The sequence below is a fragment of the Typopeltis vanoorti genome, chromosome 4 (genome assembly GCF_054136105.1).
Source record: "Typopeltis vanoorti isolate ZY-2024b chromosome 4, IOZ_Tvanoo_1.0, whole genome shotgun sequence".
In the NCBI taxonomy this organism is placed as follows: Eukaryota; Metazoa; Arthropoda; class Arachnida; order Uropygi; family Thelyphonidae; genus Typopeltis; species Typopeltis vanoorti.
In genome coordinates this window covers 34241872-34265525 of record NC_143552.1, presented here as the reverse complement: position 1 = coordinate 34265525, position 23654 = coordinate 34241872, and the positions used below count along the sequence as shown (strand labels likewise).

General features: G+C 37.6%; 1 protein-coding gene across 3 annotated transcripts in view; it reads left to right on the top strand.

The window, feature by feature from the left end:
* The window catches only part of LOC150107214 (roundabout homolog 1-like), a 742051-nt gene that overhangs the window by 422862 nt on the left and 295535 nt on the right, over nt 1-23654 (top strand). For all 3 annotated transcript variants that reach the window (XM_090391071.1, XM_090391072.1, XM_090391070.1), the window contains exon 13: nt 8303-8528. In XM_090391071.1, coding sequence (XP_090247197.1) covers nt 8303-8528 — 226 coding nt within the window. The remainder of the gene's footprint in view (nt 1-8302; nt 8529-23654) is intronic.

Below are 23654 nucleotides of genomic sequence, written 5' to 3'. Positions count from 1 at the left end.
TCTGATCGCTATTCTTAGGTATTTTCCATAATGTAAAAACGCATTTCCTAGGAAATGTATGCTGTTATTACATTATGGTGGGAGGTCACTACCCAGACCGGTTTCAGCCTTTTTTGAGGCTTCATCAGTGAGTAGCTAGACCAAATTAATTCGGTCTAGTTTACTTTATAGTTTACTATATTTGGCACGAAACTCTCTGATTCCAATCTTTGAGTTTCTTATTCGGTTTTAAAACAGTGTGGGATTTAATATCCCCTTAAATTAAAATAAGGGTAATGGGTTTACAGTTATACTGCTGGACCTGGCTAAGGCCTTTGACAGGATTTTCATCAGTGAGCAGCTAGACCAAATTAATTTGGTCTAGCTACTCACTGATGAAGCCTCAAAAAAGGCTGAAACCGGTCTGGGTAGTGACCTCCCACCATAATGTAATAACAGCATACATTTCCTAGGAAATGCGTTTTTACATTATGGAAAATACCTAAGAATAGCGATCAGAACTTTACTACCTTTGTTACGAGTTGTCCGGTATTGTACTACGTACTAGGGTCACTTGCATTAGCTCACGCTAGTGATCGCCGATACTTTATAGTTTACTATATTCGGCATGAAACTCTCTGATTCCAATCTTTGAGTTTCTTATTTAGTTTTAAAACAATGTGAGATTTAATATCCCCTTAAATTAAAATAAGGGTAATGGGTTTACAGTTATACTGCTGGACCTGGCTAAGGCCTTTGACAGGACACCACATGGAATTCTAATCCGTAAACTGCAACATATGGGAATGGATATAGGGTTGGTGAGATGGATAGGAGGGTGGTTGATGGAGAGATACCAGAGAGTAGTTTACTCAGGAGTAGAGTCGAAAAGAAGGCCTGTGACTAGTGGTGTGCTGCAGGGTTCTGTTCTTGGACCACTGCTGTTTAATTTGTTCATTAACGATATAGGGAAGGAACTGAGAGGAATGGTTCATTTTTTTGCTGATGATGCAAAGTTGGGTAGGGAAATAGTGAATGCAGATGATATCAAAATTTTGCACAATGATTTGGATAGATTAGAGGTCTGGGCTAAGGAGAATGGATGTCAGTTTAATGTGGCAAAATGTAAGGTTATGCATTTTTGGGTGAAAAGATTAGCCGCAGTATATCACATTGGTGGAACTGCACTCCAGGAGATTGATGAGGCCACGGACTTGGGTGTGTTGGTGGATAGGGAGTTGATGTTTAGGGGGCACATCACAAAAGTGGCTAAATCAGCTCATCAAATCACTTGGATGCTGAAGAATACTTTGACGAGCAGAGATAAGCAAGTTATTGTTCCTCTGTATCGAGCCTTGATAAGACCCCATCTTGATTACTGTGCCCCGATCTGGTCACCTAGGTTTCTTCTTGATGGGGAGGAGGTTGAGAAGATCCAGAGGCAAGTGACCAAGATGATAGCAGGTCTGTGGAATGAACTTTACGAAAACAGGTTAAAGATTTGTGGGTTGCAGAAATTGGTTGATAGGCGGAAAAGGGGAGATATGATTGAGACATTCAAATTGCTGAAGGATTTCTATAGGATTAATTCAGAGGATATTTTTGAGAATAGGACTGGTGGTGGTAAGACTAGGGGACATCCATGGAGGCTGGGCAAGAGTGTGGTTAGTAAGGATGTTAGAGCTGGGTTTTTTACTTTTAGATTGGTGAATGAGTGGAATAAGCTGCCTGAGTCTGTTGTGGTTGCTATGACAGTGAATGAGTTCAAGGCAAAGTATGTACTGTGTGAATGTCAAATAGTTATGATGGCCATGATGTTTAGGGCCTCCCTCGATGAGTCTAAGGACTCCTTGGAGTTGCCCATAATAATAATAATAAACAACTTGCTGATACCTATCAGATAGCCATTCTTCGATCCAATGCACTTATGTAATATCCAACCCCATCTCCTCCATTTTGACTATCAACTTATCATGCAGTAATCTATCAAAGACTTTGCAAAATCTAAGTATAGTACTTTGTATCCTTCTTCTTTGTCCAAGGAAGCCTTCACCTTATTGTAATAAGCAAGTAGAGTACTAAAACATGACCTCCCTTTAGCAAATCCATGCTGCCCACAAAAGATAATACATTGTTGTCAACTCACTTCTGGATCCCAGTTCTCACCAGCTTCTCCAACAACTTAACCACAACACCTGACACACAGATAGGCTTATAATTTGATGTTTCAGTTCTATCACCTATCTTGTCCTCCTTCCACTCCTTTGGAACTTGACCCAGTGCAAGACTCATATTTAAAATATGTGGCAAATGCCAACTCCCTGGCACATTCCTTCAGAATATTTTCTAAGCAAGTGCAAGAAATGGAAGTCATGTTGAAAGTGGGAGAATGAAGTAGTTGATATGGATGGAAAGCAGGATTGTGATAGAGAATTTTGCAGAGAATGTAGTGGAAGCAGCATACAAAGCTTTGAATGATTGTTTATGAAATACGAATGAGAGCGCTCGAATGAAGTCCTCTGTTTAATTTGTGCATCAGCAATATACAATAGAAAATTCCATGTGGTATCCTGTCAAACGCCTTTGACAGGATAAGAGGGGAAAATAGTTTCACCTATTGGTGAGAGTGATCATAAGGTCTTGACCTGGGAGGTGGCTAAAGGTGTGAAATTTGTGATTAAGACAGGGTATATGTGGAATTACCGTGCTGGCAAGTATGACAAGCTTAGGGGATTGCTTGGATCAGTGCCATGGCATGTACAACTGCAAGGGCTGGACGTCGATAGAGCATGGGAAGTGATCAAAGAGCATTTACAGGAGGTTATGGCTGATTGTATACCTAAGGTCTGAATAGTGAAACAAGGAGGGGTTAAATGGATGAATAACACCATTAAGCTTGAGCTGCAAAAAAAGAAACAACTATGGAGAGAATTTAAAGAAAGGGGTGACCTGCAGGCACACGAACGGTATAAAGTACAGGCCAGAAGGGTAACGAGTGTGGTAAAAACAGCAAAAGCCGATTATGAAAGGAAACTAGCTATGCAAGCAAAAGAGAATCCCAAACAGTTCTTTCAATATGCTGCAAGCAAGAAAAAAACTGTACATGGCAAAATGATTTTAAGGAATGACGATGGTAAAGAGTTCACTGAACCAGTCGATATAGTGGAGTTACTGAGCGCGCACTTTGCAAAAGTATATCATCCAGGTGGTGACGTTGAAAAAATGAAGGAACCATTAGTTTATATGGGAATTGTGATGAATGAAGTGGAGGTGAATAGTCTATTACAGAACCTTAATGTGAATACATCTGTGGGATTGGATGGTATACCGGCACGGGTCTTGCATGAAGCGGCTAATGAATTATCAGTGCCCTTGACCATGTTGTTTAATCTGAGTCTCAGGTCTGGCTTAGTCCCGAAGGCGTGGAAAGAGGGGAAAATAGTTTCACTGCATAAAGGAGGATCCAAGACTATGGTTGCAAATTACTGACCGATCAGCATATCAGGAGTCGTTGTCAAGGTCTTGGAGAAAGTAGTCAAGGGAAAAATACAGGAATGGATTGATGAAAATGAGATACTGTACAGAGGACAGCATGGCTTTGTGAAGGGTAGATCATGCCTCAGTAACTTGCTCAAGTTTTATAACAAGGTGACGGCTGAACTGGATAAGGGAAATGGGTTTACAGTGATACTGCTGGACCTGGCAAAGGCGTTTGACAGGATACCACATGGAATTCTAATCCGTAAACTACAACATATGGGAATGGATATAGGGTTGGTGAGATGGATAGCTGGGTGGTTGATGGAGAGATATCAAAGAGTAGTTTATTCAGGAGTAGAGTCCAAAAAACGGCCTGTGACTAGTGGTGTGCCACAGGGTTCTGTTCTTGGACCACTGCTGTTTAATCTGTTCATTAACGATATAGGGAAGGGTCTAAGTGGGACAGTTCATTTGTTCGCTGATGATGCAAAGTTGGGTAGGGTGATAGTGAATGCAGAAGATGTCAAAGTCTTGCAAGATGACTTAGATAGATTGGAGTTCTGGACTAAGGAGAATGGATGTCAATTTAATGTGACAAAATGTAAGGTTATGCATTTCGGAGTGAAAAGATTAGCAGCAGTATACCACATTGGTGGAACTGTACTCCAAGAGATTGATGAGGCCAGGGACTTGGGAGTGTTGGTGGATAGGGAGATGAAGTTTAGGGGGCACATTGCGAAAGTAGCTAAATCAGCTCATCAACTCACTTGGTTGTTGAAAAATACCTTGACGAGCAGAGAAAAACAAGTTATTGTACCTCTGTACCGAGCCCTGATAAGACCTCATCTCGACTACTGTGCCCAGATTTGGTCACCTCGGTTCCTTCTCGATGGGGAGGAGGTGGAGAGGATCCAGAGGCGAGTGACTAAGATGATAGCAAGTCTATGGAATGAACCATATGAGAACAGGTTGAAGATTTGTGGGTTGCAGAAACTAGTTGATAGGCGGAAAAGGGGAGACATGATTGAGACATTCAAATTACTAAAAGGGTTCTATAGGATTGATTCAGATGATATTTTTGAGATCAGGACTGGTGGTGGGAGAACTAGGGGACACCCATGGAAGCTGGGCAAGAGCGTGGTTAGCAGGGGTGTTAGAGCTGGGTTCTTTACTTTTAGAGTGGTAAATGAGTGGAATAAGCTGCCAGAGTCTGTTGTGGGTGCTATGACAGTGAGCGAGTTCAAGGCAAGGTATGATAGATACTGTGAGAATGTCGAACAGCTGCGTGAACATGATGTTTAAGGCCTCCCTCGATGAGTCTAAGGACTCCTGGAGTAGCCCGTGGTAATAATAATAATAAAAAAATGATTTGACAGGAAATATTCTATTGCTTGGTGATGCTAAACTGGGAAGCATGATAGTAAATGAAGCTGATGTATTGATCCTCCAATGAAGACTTATATAGACTATCAGTATGTGCAAAGATAAATGGATGCCAGTTTAATGTCATCAAGTATAAAGTGATGCACTTTGGGAAGAGATCACAAACTGTGTACTATATTAACTGAACTGAAAGAAACTGATGAGGCCAGGGGTAATTGTTGTGGGACTTGAGGATTATTGTGGACAGTGAGTTGAAGTTTATAGAGCATATTAAAGGTAGCCAAAATAGCTCATCAGATTGCGTGTTTGTTGAAGAACATACTAACAAGCAGGGATAGTCAAGTTATTAAAAGAATTATAAATATAGAATATAAATAATTATAAATACTTGCATAAAAACTTTATGCGTAGAATTTTCACCTAAGTATCATAGGCATTGTCAGTACAAAATCACAGAAAGGCGATTAAACAAAAAACAGACGATTCCAAAAAAGTGCCACCTGAGCAGTTAATGTAATATACAAACAAAGGTCCACAATTTCCTTACTAATTAAACAAAAAAAAAATATATATATATATATATATATATTTATACCAGCTTTTCCAACAACTTAACCACAACACCTGACTTTATTTTGTCTATATATATATAGACAGAGTTAGTACTTTTAAATCTGCTAATCTTTCCTATCTCCTATAAAGGGGATACATGTAGACCATCAAATCTGTTTAAGTAGACAATGTGGTAAGGTTTCACATTTCTTTATTATACCTATGAGGAAATGACTTTTATGAAGGATTCTTGTCTTGTTCCAAGGAACTCCCACTCCGTGGCTACCATGCACCCTTTCACAGTCTCTATAAAGGGTGCATGGTGGCCACGGAGTGGGAATGATGAACCAGGAAGGAGAGAGGTTTGTGGACTTTGCAGTAGCGTTTGATCTGGCAATTATGAACTCGTTTTTCTACAAGAGGGAAGAACATTTGATAACACTTAGGAGTGGTAACAACAGTTCACAAATTGACTACATTTTGACTAGAAGAAAACATCTTATGGTTGTGACAAATTGGTCGATTGGTAGAGCCTCTGCTACTAATGGCTCAATTAAGAGTTTGAGTGTGGTTAGTAGTTGGAAGGGGACCAATCATTCGATGCTGTTGGCACACTCTCCCTCGATGAGTTTTTGGACTCCCTGGAGGTGTCAAATAATAATTATAATAATGTGTCCGTTCAAGTCTCTTCCGACAATCACCATCTCGTTTTCTTCCAGTTCCCTCATTTCTTCATCTAACATGTTCCAGAACTCATCTTTCTCCTCTGCTGTACAGCCAACTTGCAGGGCATGTATACACATAATATGACCACCGCTCTTCTCCTAGACCCAATTTCATTCGCATGATCCTGTCGTTCCTTCTACCCACTTCCAGTACTTCGCCCTTCATTCTGCCACTCACCACAATTCCTACACCATTTCTTCCCTTGTTATTCGCTCCAGAGTAGAACAATTTATATCCATCTCCCAGTTCCTTTGCCTTTCCCCCCTTCCACCTTGTCTCCTGCACACATAAAATGACTAACTTCCTCTTCCTCATCATGTCTGCCACCTCTCTTTCCCTTTCAGTCATGCTTCCAACATTCAGTGTTCCCACTTGCAACATCCTCTCCGTCTGCTGGGCTCGCTTCTTTAACCGCACCTGCCCTTGATGTGGTAGCCCTCGTCCACTTCTCGCAGCTGTAGGGCGATGTAGCTGTGCATTGCTTATATCATTTTCTCTTTGACTCATATCATAGCTAGAGCTGGCAGTGAAGTTTTACGACCAGATGCCCTTCCTGACACAACTCTCGCCATTTATCCGGGCTTGGGACCGGCACGTATTGAGGCTAGCTTGCCTCCTTCGATGGCTGCATAAGACGAAATGACTTAGCAAGATAGGAAAGATTCACCCCTAGCCCTCAAATACTCTAATAGCATTAGGGGGAAGGAGCAAGGAGAGGAGAAAGAAGCAAAGAAAGAAGGGGGGGGGGACCAGTCTACAGAATAATATAACAGATGTATATTACATGAAGTAAGACATGGTCCAGCATCTGGTACCTCAGGTTTGCCATGCCCGTACTCACTAAAGTGAGCTCTTTTCCTCCATTTTTATAATTCTTTTAATTATGCCAACTCTCAGCAATTCATTATTTAAACAGACAGTTATTATTTCCCTGTTTAAGGCATATATTGTTTCCCTATATAAGGTCACATCTGGACTACTGTATGCAACTCTGGTTACTCCAGTTCCATGGGGAAGAAAAGGTGATAACAAATATCTAAGCAGGAGTAAGTGAGTGACAAAGATTGTTGATGTTCTATGGATTGTTCTTTATGAGAATAGATTGATGGTCTCTGGGCTTCAAAAACTAGCTAATAGGCAAAAAAGTGGAGTCATAATGGAAGCAGCATATAAGTTATTAAAGGGGTTTTATAAGATTGACATTGAGAATCTTTATATGTTTTTTTTTTTTTTTTTTTTCCATTTGAAGGTGAGTTAGCTGGTCTCATACAGAGGTAGCAGGATTTTTTTCTCTTGGAAACTCAGGTTTTCATCCCACATACAGACAAATCGGCATTCAGAACACACACAATTTATAGACAAAAATTACTAGTCGTGGTGGGCAGTAGATGCCATTAATAATGATGGTAGTGGCTGTTTGGTGTAGTTGGTGGATTAAGTGGTGGAGACGGAGAGTAGTAGAGTAGATGCCCTCCCTGAATGAGTCTTTGGACTTCTTGGAGGTATCATGAAATAATAATAATATTATTATTGTAAGTAGAGAAAAATTAGAATATGAGAGGAGACTGGCACTGCAATCCAAGGAAAATCCCAATGAGTTTTTTGCTATGTGGGGAGTAAGAGGAAAAACGATAGCAGACGGATTACCTAGCTGGATGGAGATCGTGACCAAAGCAGATGACATAGTTGAGCTATTTAATGATCAGTTTATTATATATTCCATCCTGGTACAGCAGGCTTTATTCCTAGAAGGAAAATGAGTGATGAAGTGTTAGAAGTGAAGAAAGAGGACGTATTACGAATACTGACTACAGGAATGCATTGCCTGATGGAGTGGTGAGAGCGAGAACGGTCAATGCATTTAAGGAGTGATATGATAGACTTTGTTTCCTAGGAGGCACCGCCCTTGATGAGTCTTGATAGACTTGTTTTTCGTAGAAAGGACCTCCCATGATGAGTCTTTTGACTCCATGGAGGCTGGAATAATAATAATAATAATAATAAATTTTAATAAGTCAGGGGGCATTATTTTGGTCAGAACACTTTTTTGGTAGTTTGCTATAGTATGTGAGTGAGTACGCTACAATATTTGCTATATTATTTGCTGTGAGAGTTGGCTATATCTGGTTTATGTTCAATTGACCCCCTAAATTTTCTGAAATAATTTTATTTTCTATCTCAGATTCAAGGTGGCCAAGAGTATGTAGAAGGATTCTACATTAGATTCCGTGATCTTTCTGGTGGATCACAGAAGTATAACATGGTCACTGTTCTTAATGGAGGAGCTTCATCATATGTGCTTACTGATCTGCGCAAATTTACCAAGTATGAGTTTTTTCTTGTTCCATTCTACAAAAGTGTAGAGGGTCCCCCAAGTAATTCACGCAGTGCACAAACAATGGAAGATGGTAAGTACTTTTTCATTTATAAGTGAATGCCTTTGCCTTTGACTTTTTTTATCTTTAAGAAAGATCCGTAAGCATTTCAATTTGGTGGTTAAATGATATAGAAGGCTAAAATATAGTGATTCCAGTTAATTGAGCCACATCAAGAATAGCATAATTTGGCCCAGTTAAGTGACTGCCCAAATTAAACAAAGTTGTGCATTAGGAGGTTAAAAGGTGTACGTACATAAGACAAAGGTTTAGACAAGTGTTTCATTTATTTTGTGGCAGAATTACTGACTTACAGATAAACAATTGGCTTACTTAAAGTAAAATATTTGCCATATATCAAACACATATGCAGTTAATGACATTGTAGCCTGTCTTTTTTTTTTTTTAATGTAGATTTTGTTTAATTACAGCATTAAACAAAATCTACATAGGTATTTAGTGCAGATATACAACTGCTTTCATTGCCTTCCTGCATGAAATAAAGTCGTAATAAAGTAATCCAGTAATAAATTTTCTAGCGCCTGGGTAATCACTCTTTCAAGCTCAGGAGTGTCATCCTCATTGGTTTCTTGTTCTTCTAATGTCTTCTGATGTTTTGCTGCAATTTCCTTCAAAATTTCCTCCTTAAAATCTTCATTTTCATTGTAGTATTGAGAATACTGTCAATGGATGCAAACTCTTAACAGTTTCTGATGTGGCTCACATCTAGTGGAATGTTATTTTAACTAATATGATAATAATATGCCATACCCTGCATATTATTATCATTATTATTATTATTATGGAACTACTCCATAGAGTACTTAGACTAATCAAGGAAGGCCTTAAACATCATGTCAAGCACTATCTAACCTTTGTGCAGTATCTGTCATACTTAGCTTTGAAATCATTCACATTCATGGCACCCACAGACCCTGACAACCCATTCTACTTAGTTACCACTCCTCAAGCAAAAATTGTAGTCCTGACATCCCTCCTAACTGCATCCTTTCCTCAATTTCCAAGAATGGTCCCTAGTTTTCCCACCTAACCAGACTTGTTCAGAAAAATTTCCTATGTATTAATTTTATAAAAACCCTTCAGTAATTTGTATGTCTCAATCACCACACTCATTTTCTGCCTGTTGACCAATTTCTATAACCCACAAATCTTCAACCTGTCCTCATAAGGTTCATTCTATAGACCTGCTACCATCTTGGTCACGCACCTCTGGATCCTCTCCGCTTCCTTCTCATCCCCAAGTAACTCAGGAAATGTGCACTAGTCAAGATGAGGTCTTACCTCATCAGGATATTATTCTCTAACCAAGTAATCCAATGAGTTGCTTCAGCCACTTTTGCAATATCTCCTCTAAACTTTAATTCACTGACCCCTTCCCTATCCCCCCCCTCAAATCCCTGGCTTCATCAGTTTCGTGGAATAGAGTTCCATCAATATGGTACACAGCTAGTAATCTTTTCATTCCAAAATACATAAACTTACACTTTGCAACATTAAACTGATATCCATTCTCCTTTGCCCAGACTCTCAGTTTATCCAAATCATCCTGCAAAATTTTAACATTATCCTTGTTAACTATTGCTCTACCCAATTTCACATCATCAGCTAACAATGAATAGTTCCTCTCAGATCCTTTGCTATATCATTAATACATTCATTTTGTATAGTGATTCAACAGTCGTGAGCCCCTTTTATGGGGAGGTATGGCACCACTTCAATCCCCTCTATTTTTATCAGGGCTCAGGACCAGCATAGCTGACAATTCAGACCTATGGCTGGAGGGATTGCCTTAAGTATTCCTGACTATATCCGTGTGTGTTCACAGGGCTGGTTTGTCTGCTTGCGGGATGAAAACCCCCAGATTAACTAGAGGAAAAACCCTGCTGTCCATGCCCAAGACCAGCTAACTTGGCTATGGCTGAGGAAGATCCTTAAACTCCTCACATCGTCAACGGGAATCGAACCTAGGACACTCCTTCCCCAGGCATATGGTTGCGAAGCACATAGCCACTAGGCTAACCGCACAGACATATCATTAATGTACAAATGAAATAGCAGCAACCAAAGAAGAGAGCTCTGTGGCACACCACTGGTCACAGGCCTTCTACTGGACTCTACTCCTGAATAAACTACTCTCTGATATCTCTCCATCAACCACTCTCTTACCGACTTCACCAACTTTATATCCATCCCCATGTCCTGCAATTTATTAATTAGCCAGGGGCGTGCCAGTAGTGTCCGGCGCCTGTGTGCAAAACTTTAGTTGGCGCCCCTATCTCCCCCTCTAATAAAAAAATCACTTTAAAAAAACGTTTTTTTTAGAGTATTTCCCCCTCTTTGGCACCTTTACTATCCTGGTGCCTGTGTGCATTGCACACATTGCACATATGGCCAGCGCCCCTGTAATTAGCATTCCATGCAGTATCCTGTCAAATGCCTTTGCAAAGTCCAGCAGTATCACTGTAAACCCATCACCTTTATCCAACTCAGCTGTCACTATATCATAAAATATGAGCAAGCTAGTGAGGCATGACATCCTTCATAAAACCATGTTGTTTGCTCCCTCCCCATCATATGGCATCCCCTTTCTGTATACCCATTCCTTATTTTACTCTTGATCTCTCACTCCAGCACCTTGACTTTGACTCTTAATATGGTGATTGGTTGGTAATTTGCTACATCAGTCTTGGAGCCTCCTTTTTGCAATGGAACTATTCCCCTATTTCCACCATTGCCTTGGGACTAACCCAGAGATGAGACAGATTAAACCATGTGCTCAAAGTCACTGCCAATTCCCAATCACCTTCTCATAAAACTCAAGCTGGTATACAATCTAATGCCATAGCTGTATTTAGGGCTGGCTCTACTGATGATGCAACTCGTGCATTTGCATGGGGTGGCAAGTTTTAGGCGGCGGCAAAACATGCTGAAGTCTAGTTGAAACTAGACTTCAGCATGTTATTAGTTACATTTTTACATAATAAAACTTCATTGTACTGTGTATTTTTTAAAAATCATAATCATTTAAAATAATGTATTATTTTGCATTTTATATTGCACTGAAAGTGTTAATATCATTGTTGCAGTCTTGCAGATGTAACATATGGAATGAGGAGTTAGCTGGAAAAGAGATCAATGCAGGTTGGGGGATTTTCAAAAACTATCTAGTAGATGCAATGTCTAAATGTATTCCAAGGGTGAGAAGATTAAATAAGGTAGGTGTGAAATGAATGAATAAAGAGATTATTCATGCGATACAGAGAAAAAGGGCATTATGAAGGCAGCATAAGAGAAGTGGAAATAACCAATTTCATGAGGACTACAAAGACTAGCAAGACAGGTGACTTGGTTGGCGAGGGTAGCTAAAGAGAGGTATGAACAGCAGTTAGCTAATGAAGCCAAAAAGAATCCTAAGGAGTTCTTTCGATATGTATCCAGCAAAAGAATGAATGATTATGGAAGGATGACATTGATTGGAGAAAATGGTATAAAGATAGTTGTTGCAGAAGGTGTGGTGGAGATACTTAATGAGCAGTTCATAAAGGTCTTTCAATCTTGTGAATGTGACTACATGGAGAGATTGAGAGACTGGCTGTAAGTGAGCAAGAGGAGTATGGCGAGTTGAGCAAACGCGATGAAAATAATTCAGATTTCCGAATTTAGGGACACAAAGCACACATGTTGAAATTATTATTTTACTTATTATTAATAAAATAACACTTGACGTTTCTACTCCTGTATGGTGGTCATCATCAGAAGGATACATGTGTATAGGAAACCAAGCTACATGCTCTTGCACTCTATACAAGTAAATTAAATCTATGTTGTTAATTAATCTTTTTCTTAGCCTGACCTCTAGTGATTAAAAAATAATAAATAAAATAAAATAAAATAAATAAAAAAATTTTTTTTAAATAATTAATAAATAAATTAAATAAGAAACTACAATAAACTCTGCTAAAGTCATCCTGTACTAAGATTACTAAGATTCTTCTGGATTAGCACAGTTCAGATTGTTATACTACGATTTTCTTCTGGACTTATACAGTTAAAGTTGCTATTGAAAGTTAAGGGGGGGGGGGACACTTCACCAGGTCTTCTTGTATTGAGAGTTTTCTTTGGCTTGTTCTAGTTGCTATAAAGGTTGCAGATGGGTTCTCCACATCCTTGGAATGATTAGACTATCATTTTTATTCAGATTTGGATTATGTTTGAGCATTTCACATGCTTCTTTAAATTTCCTCTCGAACCAGGTTTTGGTGCGGCGTAGAGACTTGGTATCTTTCCAATCAATTCTGTGGTAAGTTTGGAGTGCGTGGTCAGAAAGGCCGGTTTTCCCAAAATGGAGGTATTTAATGTGTCGTTTGTGTTTTTCCTGTTATATCTCTTCTTTTTCTTAGTGTGGTTTGCTTGTTATTTATCTTTCTGTTATCTTTATATTTAACCTTATATTTATCCTTTATCTTATGTTATATCAATATCAGTTATTTCGTCTGCCGACAAATTTATATTATTTTATGACTGCGCCAGCCGGCAACTGAATTCTGATATACTATCCTAGATTACTAAGAAAGAAAAATGCAGGGATCATGAAGTTTGCAGTCATGGTCCCGTTTCTTTAGTTACTAATGGATTTCCCTCTAATACACGGTTCATGATTTTTCAAGCGGTAATTCCATCCACAGAAACATGACAAACTCTTTTGGTTTACACATAAGAAATACATTTATTTTGACACAAACATAGAGATACATTTTAGTTAAACCTTCAATTCTAAAAGAGTCTGAGTTCCCTCCCTTTTCTTAAATTAACACATCAAAAAAAGTTCCACACTATTAATTTCTTATACTGTGACAAAATCTTACACTTCCTTATATTTCTATTCTCAGACTCTGTTAATTTATACTAAATTACCCATTACTATCACACATATAAAATACATATATATACAGGCCAATTCTACAATTCTGGCATAGATTTCATGAGATAATATTCCTTCTTATATTTCAAACTTTGTCCCCCCCACCCCCCAGAATTTTAGCTAGCATTTAAATTAAGTTTTAACATAATAACATTAGTTTCCCCTCTTTCTATACAAACAGTCCGAAGCCTCTGTTTCCTATTCGGCTCAAGCCTAAGATGCCTCTTATTCCTTAGGTGTAGATAAAATGTCCAAATGCAGACAGTTCTTTAAACACTACACGGAAATTGGCTGTTTTCCCAACGTTCAGTTTCTCTTTCCTCTCTGATTACTCTAACTTAATACAAAAGGGTTTCAGCGTACCGTTCTTGCTTTATCTGGTAGATTTAGGACCTTCTTATCTGGATTCTCGGATCTCCTCACTGTATTTTCTTCAATGGCATCTCCGCTATTCTTTTGTTCTACTCGAAAAGAAGCACTCTTTCACTGACTTGTACACTGGCATTAGTTCACCAGCAGCACTTTCTTCTAGATCTCTGGTTGCATTATAACTGCAGCTTTGATCCATGTGACACGTATAGCAAGGGGAAATTCTTGCTACGCATGGCGGCAAGCTTTCCACAGCTACTCAGCTCTCCGCTCAGGAAACCAGGAACAGACGAAAAAGAGAAGAGAGCGATTCAAATCCCCGCCGAAACCTATATACCACAAAACAGCGCCCTCACTCGGTGGTGTCGTCATGCATACGGCGGCAGCCAATTGGTTAACGTGGCTCCGAACTGTCTTTGACATGGCCTAAAACTTGTATCACTTTATACACATCTTTTTAGCAATTATACATGATTTTCTATCTTAATTAATTCACAAACACTCTCTGTTCGAGTTATGGGCTTCTCTAATATTACTTAAAATTTACAAAACTGAATATATACATGTTCTTAGGTCATTAATAGGCACATTTTCCATCTGGAGGCATAAGTATGTCCCTATCTATCCCCTCTGACGTTACCTTATGTTGGGTCGGAAAAAGGATGACTCATGAAAAGTGAATCAGCACTTTTTCCGACACAACAGTCCTTCCTAATTGGGATGATTCGCCCTGTTTCCCCCCTATGTATGGTAGGTTACATGTGCATTGTATTTTGTAAACTCCTGGGTAGGCTAGTTGTGGAAGAGGATCTTTGGAAGAACTGAGTAGGTGTCTTAATTTTGTCAGGGGTTTAAAGGTGGTTTTGATGTATTTGTGTAGTGTTCTGTCTATTTTTTCGGAAATGCCTCTAACAGGTATGGCATTAGCATTCTCGAAATCTTTTTTGTTTTTAGTGGTATTTCTGTGGAGGATCTTGTGAATATTTTTTTTACTGTATCCATTTTTCTTCAATGTATGGTTGATGATCTTGTATTCCTGGTTTAGAGCGTGTTCATTTGAACAAATCGTTTGAGCTCTGTGTTTAAGGGTGCTTATGACCCCAAGTTTTTGTTTTGGGTGGTGATAAGAATTTTTGTGTATGTACTGGTTTGTGTGTGTGGTAGACTGAGAAGGAGAGACAGCCTGAGTGTGTCTAGGAACGGAAGAGAGTTGTTTTTTTTCCATTTCAATCGTGAATTGGATACGTTTGTGTTGTTTGTTCAGGTGGCTAAGGAATGTATTTAGTGCTTCGTGGCTGTGGGGCCAAATGGCGAAAATATCATCAATATACTAATTAAAGATATCACTATGGTTTTTACATGTTATTTTATTATTTAATTACTATGCCACAGGTTCCATTAAAAAAAAAAAAAAAATGCAATAGCATTCTTGAAAGCTTTTTTGTTTTTAGTGGTATCTCTGTGAAGAATCTTGTGAATAGTTTTTTTACTGTATCCATTTTTCATAAATGTATGGTTGATGATCTTGTATTCCTGGTTTAAAGCTTGTTCATTTGAACAAATCATTTGAGCTCTGTGCTTTAAGGGTGCTTATGATCCCTAGTTTTTGTGCTGAGTGGTGATAAGAATTTTTGTGTATGTACTGGCCTGTATGTGTAGGTTTGCAGTAGACTGAGAAGGAGAGACAGCCTGAGGGAAGACGTGTGACAAGTGTGTCTAGGAACGGAAGAGAGTTGTTTTTTTAATAATGTCCTGGTCAAATCCCTAAAAAATAACCAGGACATTATAATCACAAAAGCAGACAAAGGGAATGCCACTGTGTTTTAGATCGGACAACTTACATAGAAAATATGAACCATTTGGTATCGGACCACAACACCTACCAAATGGTAAACTACAACCCTACGAAACGCATCAAAAAGAAAACAACTGAATTAATTAAATCTGTTAACACATAGCCAGAAGAAACAACAAAAAAAAAACGAATACCTCAGTATGCACATGCACCCAGAATTTATGGCCTGCCAAAAACACACAAAACAGACACACCGCTACGTCCGATTGTTGAAGGAATCGATAGCCCAAATTACCACTTAACCAAAAAATTAGCGGCCACACTCAAGGAATTGGTAGGTCATTCCCCTTCCTACATAAAAAATACACATTTCATAAACAAAATTAAAAACATTACACTCAACGACCAAGATTTATTAGTCAGCTTTGACATAACTTCCCTTTTCACCAATGTCCCAATCAATGATACTATCTTGCTCCTACAGAACATATTTCCAAACAACATCACAGCCCTCTTTGCCCACGTACCCTGCTCCGAATATTTCATGTGGCAAAACAATTTTTACCTTCAAAAAGAGGGTACAGTCATGGGCTTACCACTCCCCCCCCCCCCTTCCCCCCAATAGCTAACTTTTATATGGAAGACTTTGAGCAATGAGTGCTAGAGTCGGCATGCCTAAAGCCCAAAATCTGGCTCTGATATGTCGATGATATTTTCGCCATTTGGCCCCACAACCACGAAGCACTAAATACATTCCTTAGCCACCTGAACAAACAACACAAACGTATCCAATTCACGATTGAAATGGAAAAAAAACAACTCTCTTCCGTTCCTAGACACACTCAGGCTGTCTCTCCTTCTCAGTCTACCACACACACACAAACCAGTACATACACAAAAATTCTTATCACCACCCAAAACAAAAACTTGGGGTCATAAGCACCCTTAAACACAGAGCTCAAACGATTTGTTCAAATGAACACGCTCTAAACCAGGAATACAAGATCATCAACCATACATTGAAGAAAAATGGATACAGTAAAAAAAATATTCACAAGATCCTCCACAGAAATACCACTAAAAACAAAAAAGATTTCGAGAATGCTATTGCCACCTACAGTTTCTTCAACAGTCCGCAGAGTTCCTATTCCATACATTCCAGGAATCTCAGAACCTATAGGTAGAATTCTAAAAAAGTATCAGTTGATTCCAACATATATTCCTATCAACAAAATTTCTTCATTATTACCTTCTACAAAGGATAAACTGTCTTCTTTATCTTTGGCTGGCATTTACCAAATACTTTGCGAATGCAATATCTCTTATTTTGGACAAACTGGCTGTTCTTTGGAAAAAAGAATAAAAGAACATCAATATTATATTGATTACAACAAACCTCTGAAGTCTGGTCTGGCACAATATTGACTCTACTCATAGTGTCCAGTGGGATAAAGCACTTCTCCTCCATAGATGCAGATTCAAATATGAACACTTGTTCAAAGAAAGTTGTGAAACTGTCTTACACTGGCCGAATTTAAATAGAAATGACTGTATGTCTCTCTCAAAGATCTGGGAGACTTTTATCTTATGTAAAAATCCATTTATCTTAATCGATTAAATTTGTTATTCTGTTATTTCCTAGCACGCAGTAACAATTGTATTTTAATAGGTGATCCAACGAATGTTTTGTCTGTATTCCATTCCTATTACTGTTACAGACACTGAAGGTGTATTATTAATTTTAGTATGAAATATCTGTCCTATTACTAATTAAAGATATCACTGTGGTTTTTACGTGTTACTTTATTATTTAATGCTATTGCATACCTTATGTTAGAGGCATTTCAGAAAAAATAGACAGAACACTACACAAATACATCAAAACCACCTTTAAACCCCTGACAAAATTAAGACACCTTCTCAGTTCTTCCAAAGACCCTCTTCCACACCTAGCCCACCCAGGAGTTTACAAAATACAATGCACATGTAACCTACCGTACATAGGAGGAAACAGGGCAAACCATCCCGATTAGGAAGGAGGAACACAAATGACACATTAAATACCTCCATTTTGGAAAAACCAGCCTTTCTGACCATGCACTCCAAACATACCACAGAATTGATTGGAAAGGTACCAAGTCCCTACACTGCACTAAAACCTGGTTCGAGAGGAAAGCATGTGAAATGCTCAAACATAATCCAAATCTGAATAAAAATGATGGTCTAACCATTCGAAGGATGTGGAGGACCTATTTGCAACATTTATAGCAACTAGAACAAGCCAAAGAAAACTCTCAATACAAGAAGACTTGGTGAAGTGTTTTTTTTTTTTTTTTTTTTTTTTTTTTTTTTTTTTTTTTTTCACCTTAACTTTCAATAGCAACTTGAACTGTACAAGTCCAAAAGAAAATTGTAGTATAACAATCTGAACTACAAATCCAGAAGAATCTTAGTAATCTTAGTACAGGAGGACTTTAGCAAAGTTTATTGTAATTTTTTTTATTTAATTAATTTATTAATTTTTTTATTTTTATTTATTTTTATCACTAGAGGTCAGGCTAAGAAAGAGATTAATTAACAATGTAGTTTTAATTTACCTGGATAGAGTGTAAGAGCATGTAGCTTGTTTTCCTATACACGTGTATCCTTCTGATGATGACCTCTATGCAGGGGTCGAAACATCAAGTGTTATTTTATTAATAATAAGTAAAATAATAATTTCAACACGTGTGTTTTGTGTCCCTAAATTTGGAAATATGAATACTGATCACAGTGTAACCTTAAAAGAAATAGATGTAAATAAGGCTGTGGGACTTTATAATATATCAACACGTATTCTGAAGAAATGTGCCTGGGAGTTGATGCCTGGCTTGACATATTTTTTCAATATGAGTCTTGCACTCGGTCAAGTTCCTAAGGAGTGGAAGGGGTGGGGCAAGATTGTGCCACTTCATAAAGGAGGTGATAGAACTCAAGCATCAAACTATAGGATTATCTGTGTATCATGTGTTGTAGTCAAGTTGTTGGAGAAGCTTGTGAGAACTAGAATCCAGAATTGGGTTGACAAATGGTATTATCTTTGATGGACAGCATGGATTTGCTAAAGGGAGGTCATGTTTTAGTAATCTACATACTTATTACAATAAGGTGACGTCTTCCATGGACAGAGGAGAAGGATACACAGTAATATACTTAGATTTTGCAAAGGCTTTGATAGATTACTGCATGATAATTTGATAGTCAAACTGGAGTGGATCTGGTTGGATATCAGATTGGTGCATTGGAGACTGGCTATCTGATAGGTATCAACAAGTTGTGTATGGGGGAGCGATATCCAGGAAAAGGAAAGTTACTAGTGATGTGACTGAGTTGTCTGTTTTTAGGGCTATTGCTGTTTAACTTATATATTAATGATATTGGTGAAAATTTGGATGGAGATATTCAGTTGTTTGCTGATGATACAAAGTTGGGATGAACCATGAAGTGTAGAGAAGATGTTGTGACCTTAAAAGAAGACTTCAATGAATTGAGTGATTGGGAATGGGGATGCGAGTTCAACGTTGCAAAATGTAAGGTTTTAAAATTTGGAAAACAAAGATGGGATGCAGAATTTATGCTTGGTGAGTATATATTGTTGGAGGTGGAGGAAATAAGAGATTGGATTTGATAGTGGATAAGGATCTGAAATTTAGGGGATACATAGCCAGAATTGTGAAGACAACACAAAGGCTTCTGGGAATGATGTGGAGGACACTAACTTGTAGAAGTTGGGAGATTCTTGTTCCATTGTATAAGGCTTTGATTAGGCAACACATAGACTATTGTTCCGAGATTTGGTCAATTGGTTTTCAGAAGGATGAAGAGATGTTGGAGAGGGTCCAGAGGCGACTGACTAAGGTTGTTTCTAACCTCTGGAATGTAAAGTATGAGGAAAGATTGAGAAGATGTAACTAGCAGAGTCAGGAGGATGAGGATGGGAGATATGATAGAGACCTACAAGTTATTAATGGGTTGTTATAGGATCATTGCTGGAGAAGTTCTACAGAAAATAGTGGGAGATCAGAAGTGAACCAGAGGTCATCCCTGGAAGCTATATAAGGAGGGTGTGAGTAGGGGAGTGAGAAGCAGGTTTTTTTCATGCAGCGTTGTGAATGATTGGAATGCCTTGCCTGAGAGTGTGGTGTCTGCAGGGAATTTGAGTGTGTTTAAAGCACGGTATGATGAGCTGTGTGTTTGATAAAAGGACCTCCTAGATTAGTCTTTAACTCCATAGGGGATCTTGGGTAATAATAATAATAATATCAGATAATGTGACAATAACAGAACACCTGCTATAGAAGGTGTTCTGTTTTTATTTCCAATTCCATTGTTAACCGTGAATTGACCTTGACCTGAGGTTAAAATATATGCATATTTATCAAAATTGCTTAATGAAAGTACAGTAACATATTCTTAATTAATATAGAATTTCAAGATTAGATTATATATAAATTTCAAAATGATCGAATTAATTTGAAATTTTGTACAACGTGAAAATGATCATTACTCTGGTTCCGTGTGTGATTTCCATTCTTTCTTATTTGTGAGCAAGAATCTAACCAATCTACAGTGCAGTGTTAACAGTGATGTGATCACTCTTTTACATTGCAGTGAATGCAGGGAATGCATCCGGTCCTGAAGTAATCTCCAATGATACTTTTAATGTGGACGCTGTCTTTCCCCAAGCAGTGAGCATAGTCTTTCAAAACTAAAGCTTATTAAAACTTATTTACATTCTACAATGGCCGAAACTTGATTTGAAGTTCTTGCCATGATTTCAATTGAACATGAAATCGATCAGAAATTAGACTACACTGGCCTTGTTTGTGATTTTGTGAGTATGAAACAAGAAAAGTTTTGTTTTGAACAGTAGTTTTACATTTTAATAGTGAAAATGGAAAACTACGTTTTACATTTTTACCTTTACATTTTACGTTTTACCATAGTTACGTGTTTGTGATTTAGCAGTTCTTCATCTACATGATGTGATGAGCATTACATGTAAGTTAATAGTAATACATTATTTTCTTTCTTTCTTTTCACCTTTTAATGGTGTTCGATGATCATCATTTTTTAGAAATGACCACTTTTTGGGTAATGATGAGTATACTCACCATGTGAAAAAATAAATTACCTTTGTGACAAAAATTAAAATTTTAAAGATTAAAAAATATATTTTTCTTATTATTATAAAGGAATCTAATGAACAATGATTTTTTGCATGTTTTATGAAAATGATGTTGTATGCAAAGCAAATAAAGTACCATAGCACACAATTCAAATAATTTCTTGTGAGAACTGTGCAAACAGTGCCTAATTTTCCCCAGAAAATAATGAAAACTCTACAAAAACTTTTTAAAAAAATCATGCAGTGCACTTCTAATTTGTAGTGTTTTTTAGCAAGTCAAATCCAATGTTTTGTAATCTATAATCATACAGCAAATTGCTATACTTATTTCTATGTTCATGGGTTTTTCGTGGTTTTTAAAAAACAGTATTTTTAGGTTGTGTTGATAGTATTTGTTGATGCTAATGAATTTTGGAACAATAAAGTGATTGATTTTTCAAGTAAACTAACTTTTAATAATTGTCACTTCGTTATAATTTAATTAAAATTTATAGCAGGTACATTTACTCTGCATTTGATGAGTATACTCATCTTCACTTGATTTTAATTACACATGCAGATGCACATTTTCAGAACAAAATTCCACCATTAAAGGGTTAATTGTCTCTCTCTCTTTCTGTAAAAAAAAAATATATATAGTTTATGATAATTTTTCATTAATTTATGAATTTTCATTAGCTAATGCTTCTATTTAGAATTTATGATTAGACATGTTGAAGACTAGCTTAACATCATGGCTTTTAAGACATCATTAAAAGAGTTTAGGGGGAAGAGGTGGCAAAATATGCTATTCCACTGGGTAGTAAAATTCCTAAGGTCGGTTTTGGCTGTTTCATTTCAAGGTTCTGTAATATGCTATGTACCTCCAGTTCAATTTGTCTTGGTTTCCGTATAAGTCTTTGCCTCTGTTGTTACTGCAGTATCTCCACCTGGATCATATACTCTTGCAAAGTGTTCACTTAATAATTCTACTATTTCGTCTGATTCAGTTACTTTACCATCGGCATTCATTAAAATCTTTCTACCATAAACATTTTTCCTTATAATCTAACAGATAAACTTAGGTGTTGATGGTTATTCATGACTTATTTTTCACGGTATTAACAACACCACAAACACTTTTATCACAAAGATGTTTTATTAACGCTTATATTTCGCTGATTTTCAATTCGGCATCATCATCAGAGCACAACACACTTGTAAATGCGACAGTGAGTGAGTGAAACAATATAATTACTAAAGATCTAAAGTCCTATTTTTCGGCGCCCTCTAATGAAAAAAAAAAAAAAAAAAAAAAAAAAAAAAAAAAAAAAAAAAAACAGCAGTTATCCATGAGTTTTTCTTAGGATAACCGTCTCCCAAATTTTTGGCAAATTAATGCAACCATATTTGTTAAGGTTGGAAGAATTCTTCAAAGCCATTGCTGACTCAAAAAATAATCTTTCAAATCTATAACGACTCCTAAATAGCACATTCATTTTCCTCTATCTAATCCTGTGTGAAGGAGTGTCCAAAGCGTGGTCTGCCAGTCCCAACTTGCCATAGTAATAGTAGCGAATGTATCTTTCATGTTCTTCCAGGCAGATGTTCACTGATCTTCCTGTTTGCCCATAATAGGCCAAGTCACAGTCACACGGAACTTCATACACTCCTGGGTATGCCAAAGGGTGAAGTTTATCCTTAGGCGAGTGGATCAAAGTTGCGAGCTTGACATGAGGTTTGAAAGTGGTGCGAAGGCCATGTTTCAGCAATACTTTGGCTATCTTTTCCGATGTACCTCTGATATAGGGAATAGAAATGGTCATGTTGTATTCTTGTGTATTAGGGGAGGGCAGAGTAATGGGCCTATGTAGTATTTTATCTATTTTGTAGGGATTGTAGCCGTTGGCTAAGAATATATGGCGTAGGTATTGGAGTTCAGTGGTCAGAGCTGTATCGTTAGAACAAATGGCTCTGGCTCTGTGTGTAAGTGTTTTTAAAATGCTGTACTGTTGGACTGGATGATGATGTGATTGTTTATGTAGGTATCTTCTTGTGTGTGTAGGCTTTCTGTAAATAGAAAAAGATAGTGATCCATCTGAAAGGCAGGTGACTAATGTGTCAAGAAATGGTAAACAGTTATTTGATTCTTGTTCTACTGTGAAGTGAATTTTGAGGTGTTGGCTGTTTAGGTAGGTGACAAAAGCATCCAAAGTGTCTTGTCCATGGGAACTGGCAGACCATGCTTTGGACACTCCTTCACACAGGATTAGATGGAGGAAAATGAATGTGCTATTTAGGAGTCGTTATAGACTGACTCAATCTGAAAGATTATTTTTTGAGTCAGCAATGGCTTTGAAGAATTCTCCCAACCTTAACAAATATGGTTGCATTAATTTGCCAAAAATTTGGGAGAAGGTTATTCTAAGAAAAACTCCTGGATAACTGCTGTTTTTTTTTTTCCATTACAGGGCACCAAAAAATAGGACGATCTTTTGTCATTTGCAATTATATTGTTTCACTCACTCACTGTCGTGTTTACAAGTGTGTTGTGCTCTGATGATGCTGAGTTGAAAATCAGCAAAATATAAGCGCCAATAAAACATCTTTGTGATAAAAGTGTTTGTGGTGTTGTTAATACCATGCTAATATTCATGAAATATAAGTCATGAATGAATTTTTCCTTATATTTGTAACACACCAAAAGAATTCTGGGATTGTCTTTAGTTTCTATATCCATGATTGAATGCTTGAAACCATAGTGAGCAAATGGTTTTCAATGGTGTTGCTTATTCCTCACCAACTATTTGCCTAAACACTATATTTCTTGTAAAAGATTAAATTTTGCACTGACTTAGTATTTGTCAAGAACTAGTAAAATTTTCTTGATTTCCATTGTAATTCAAT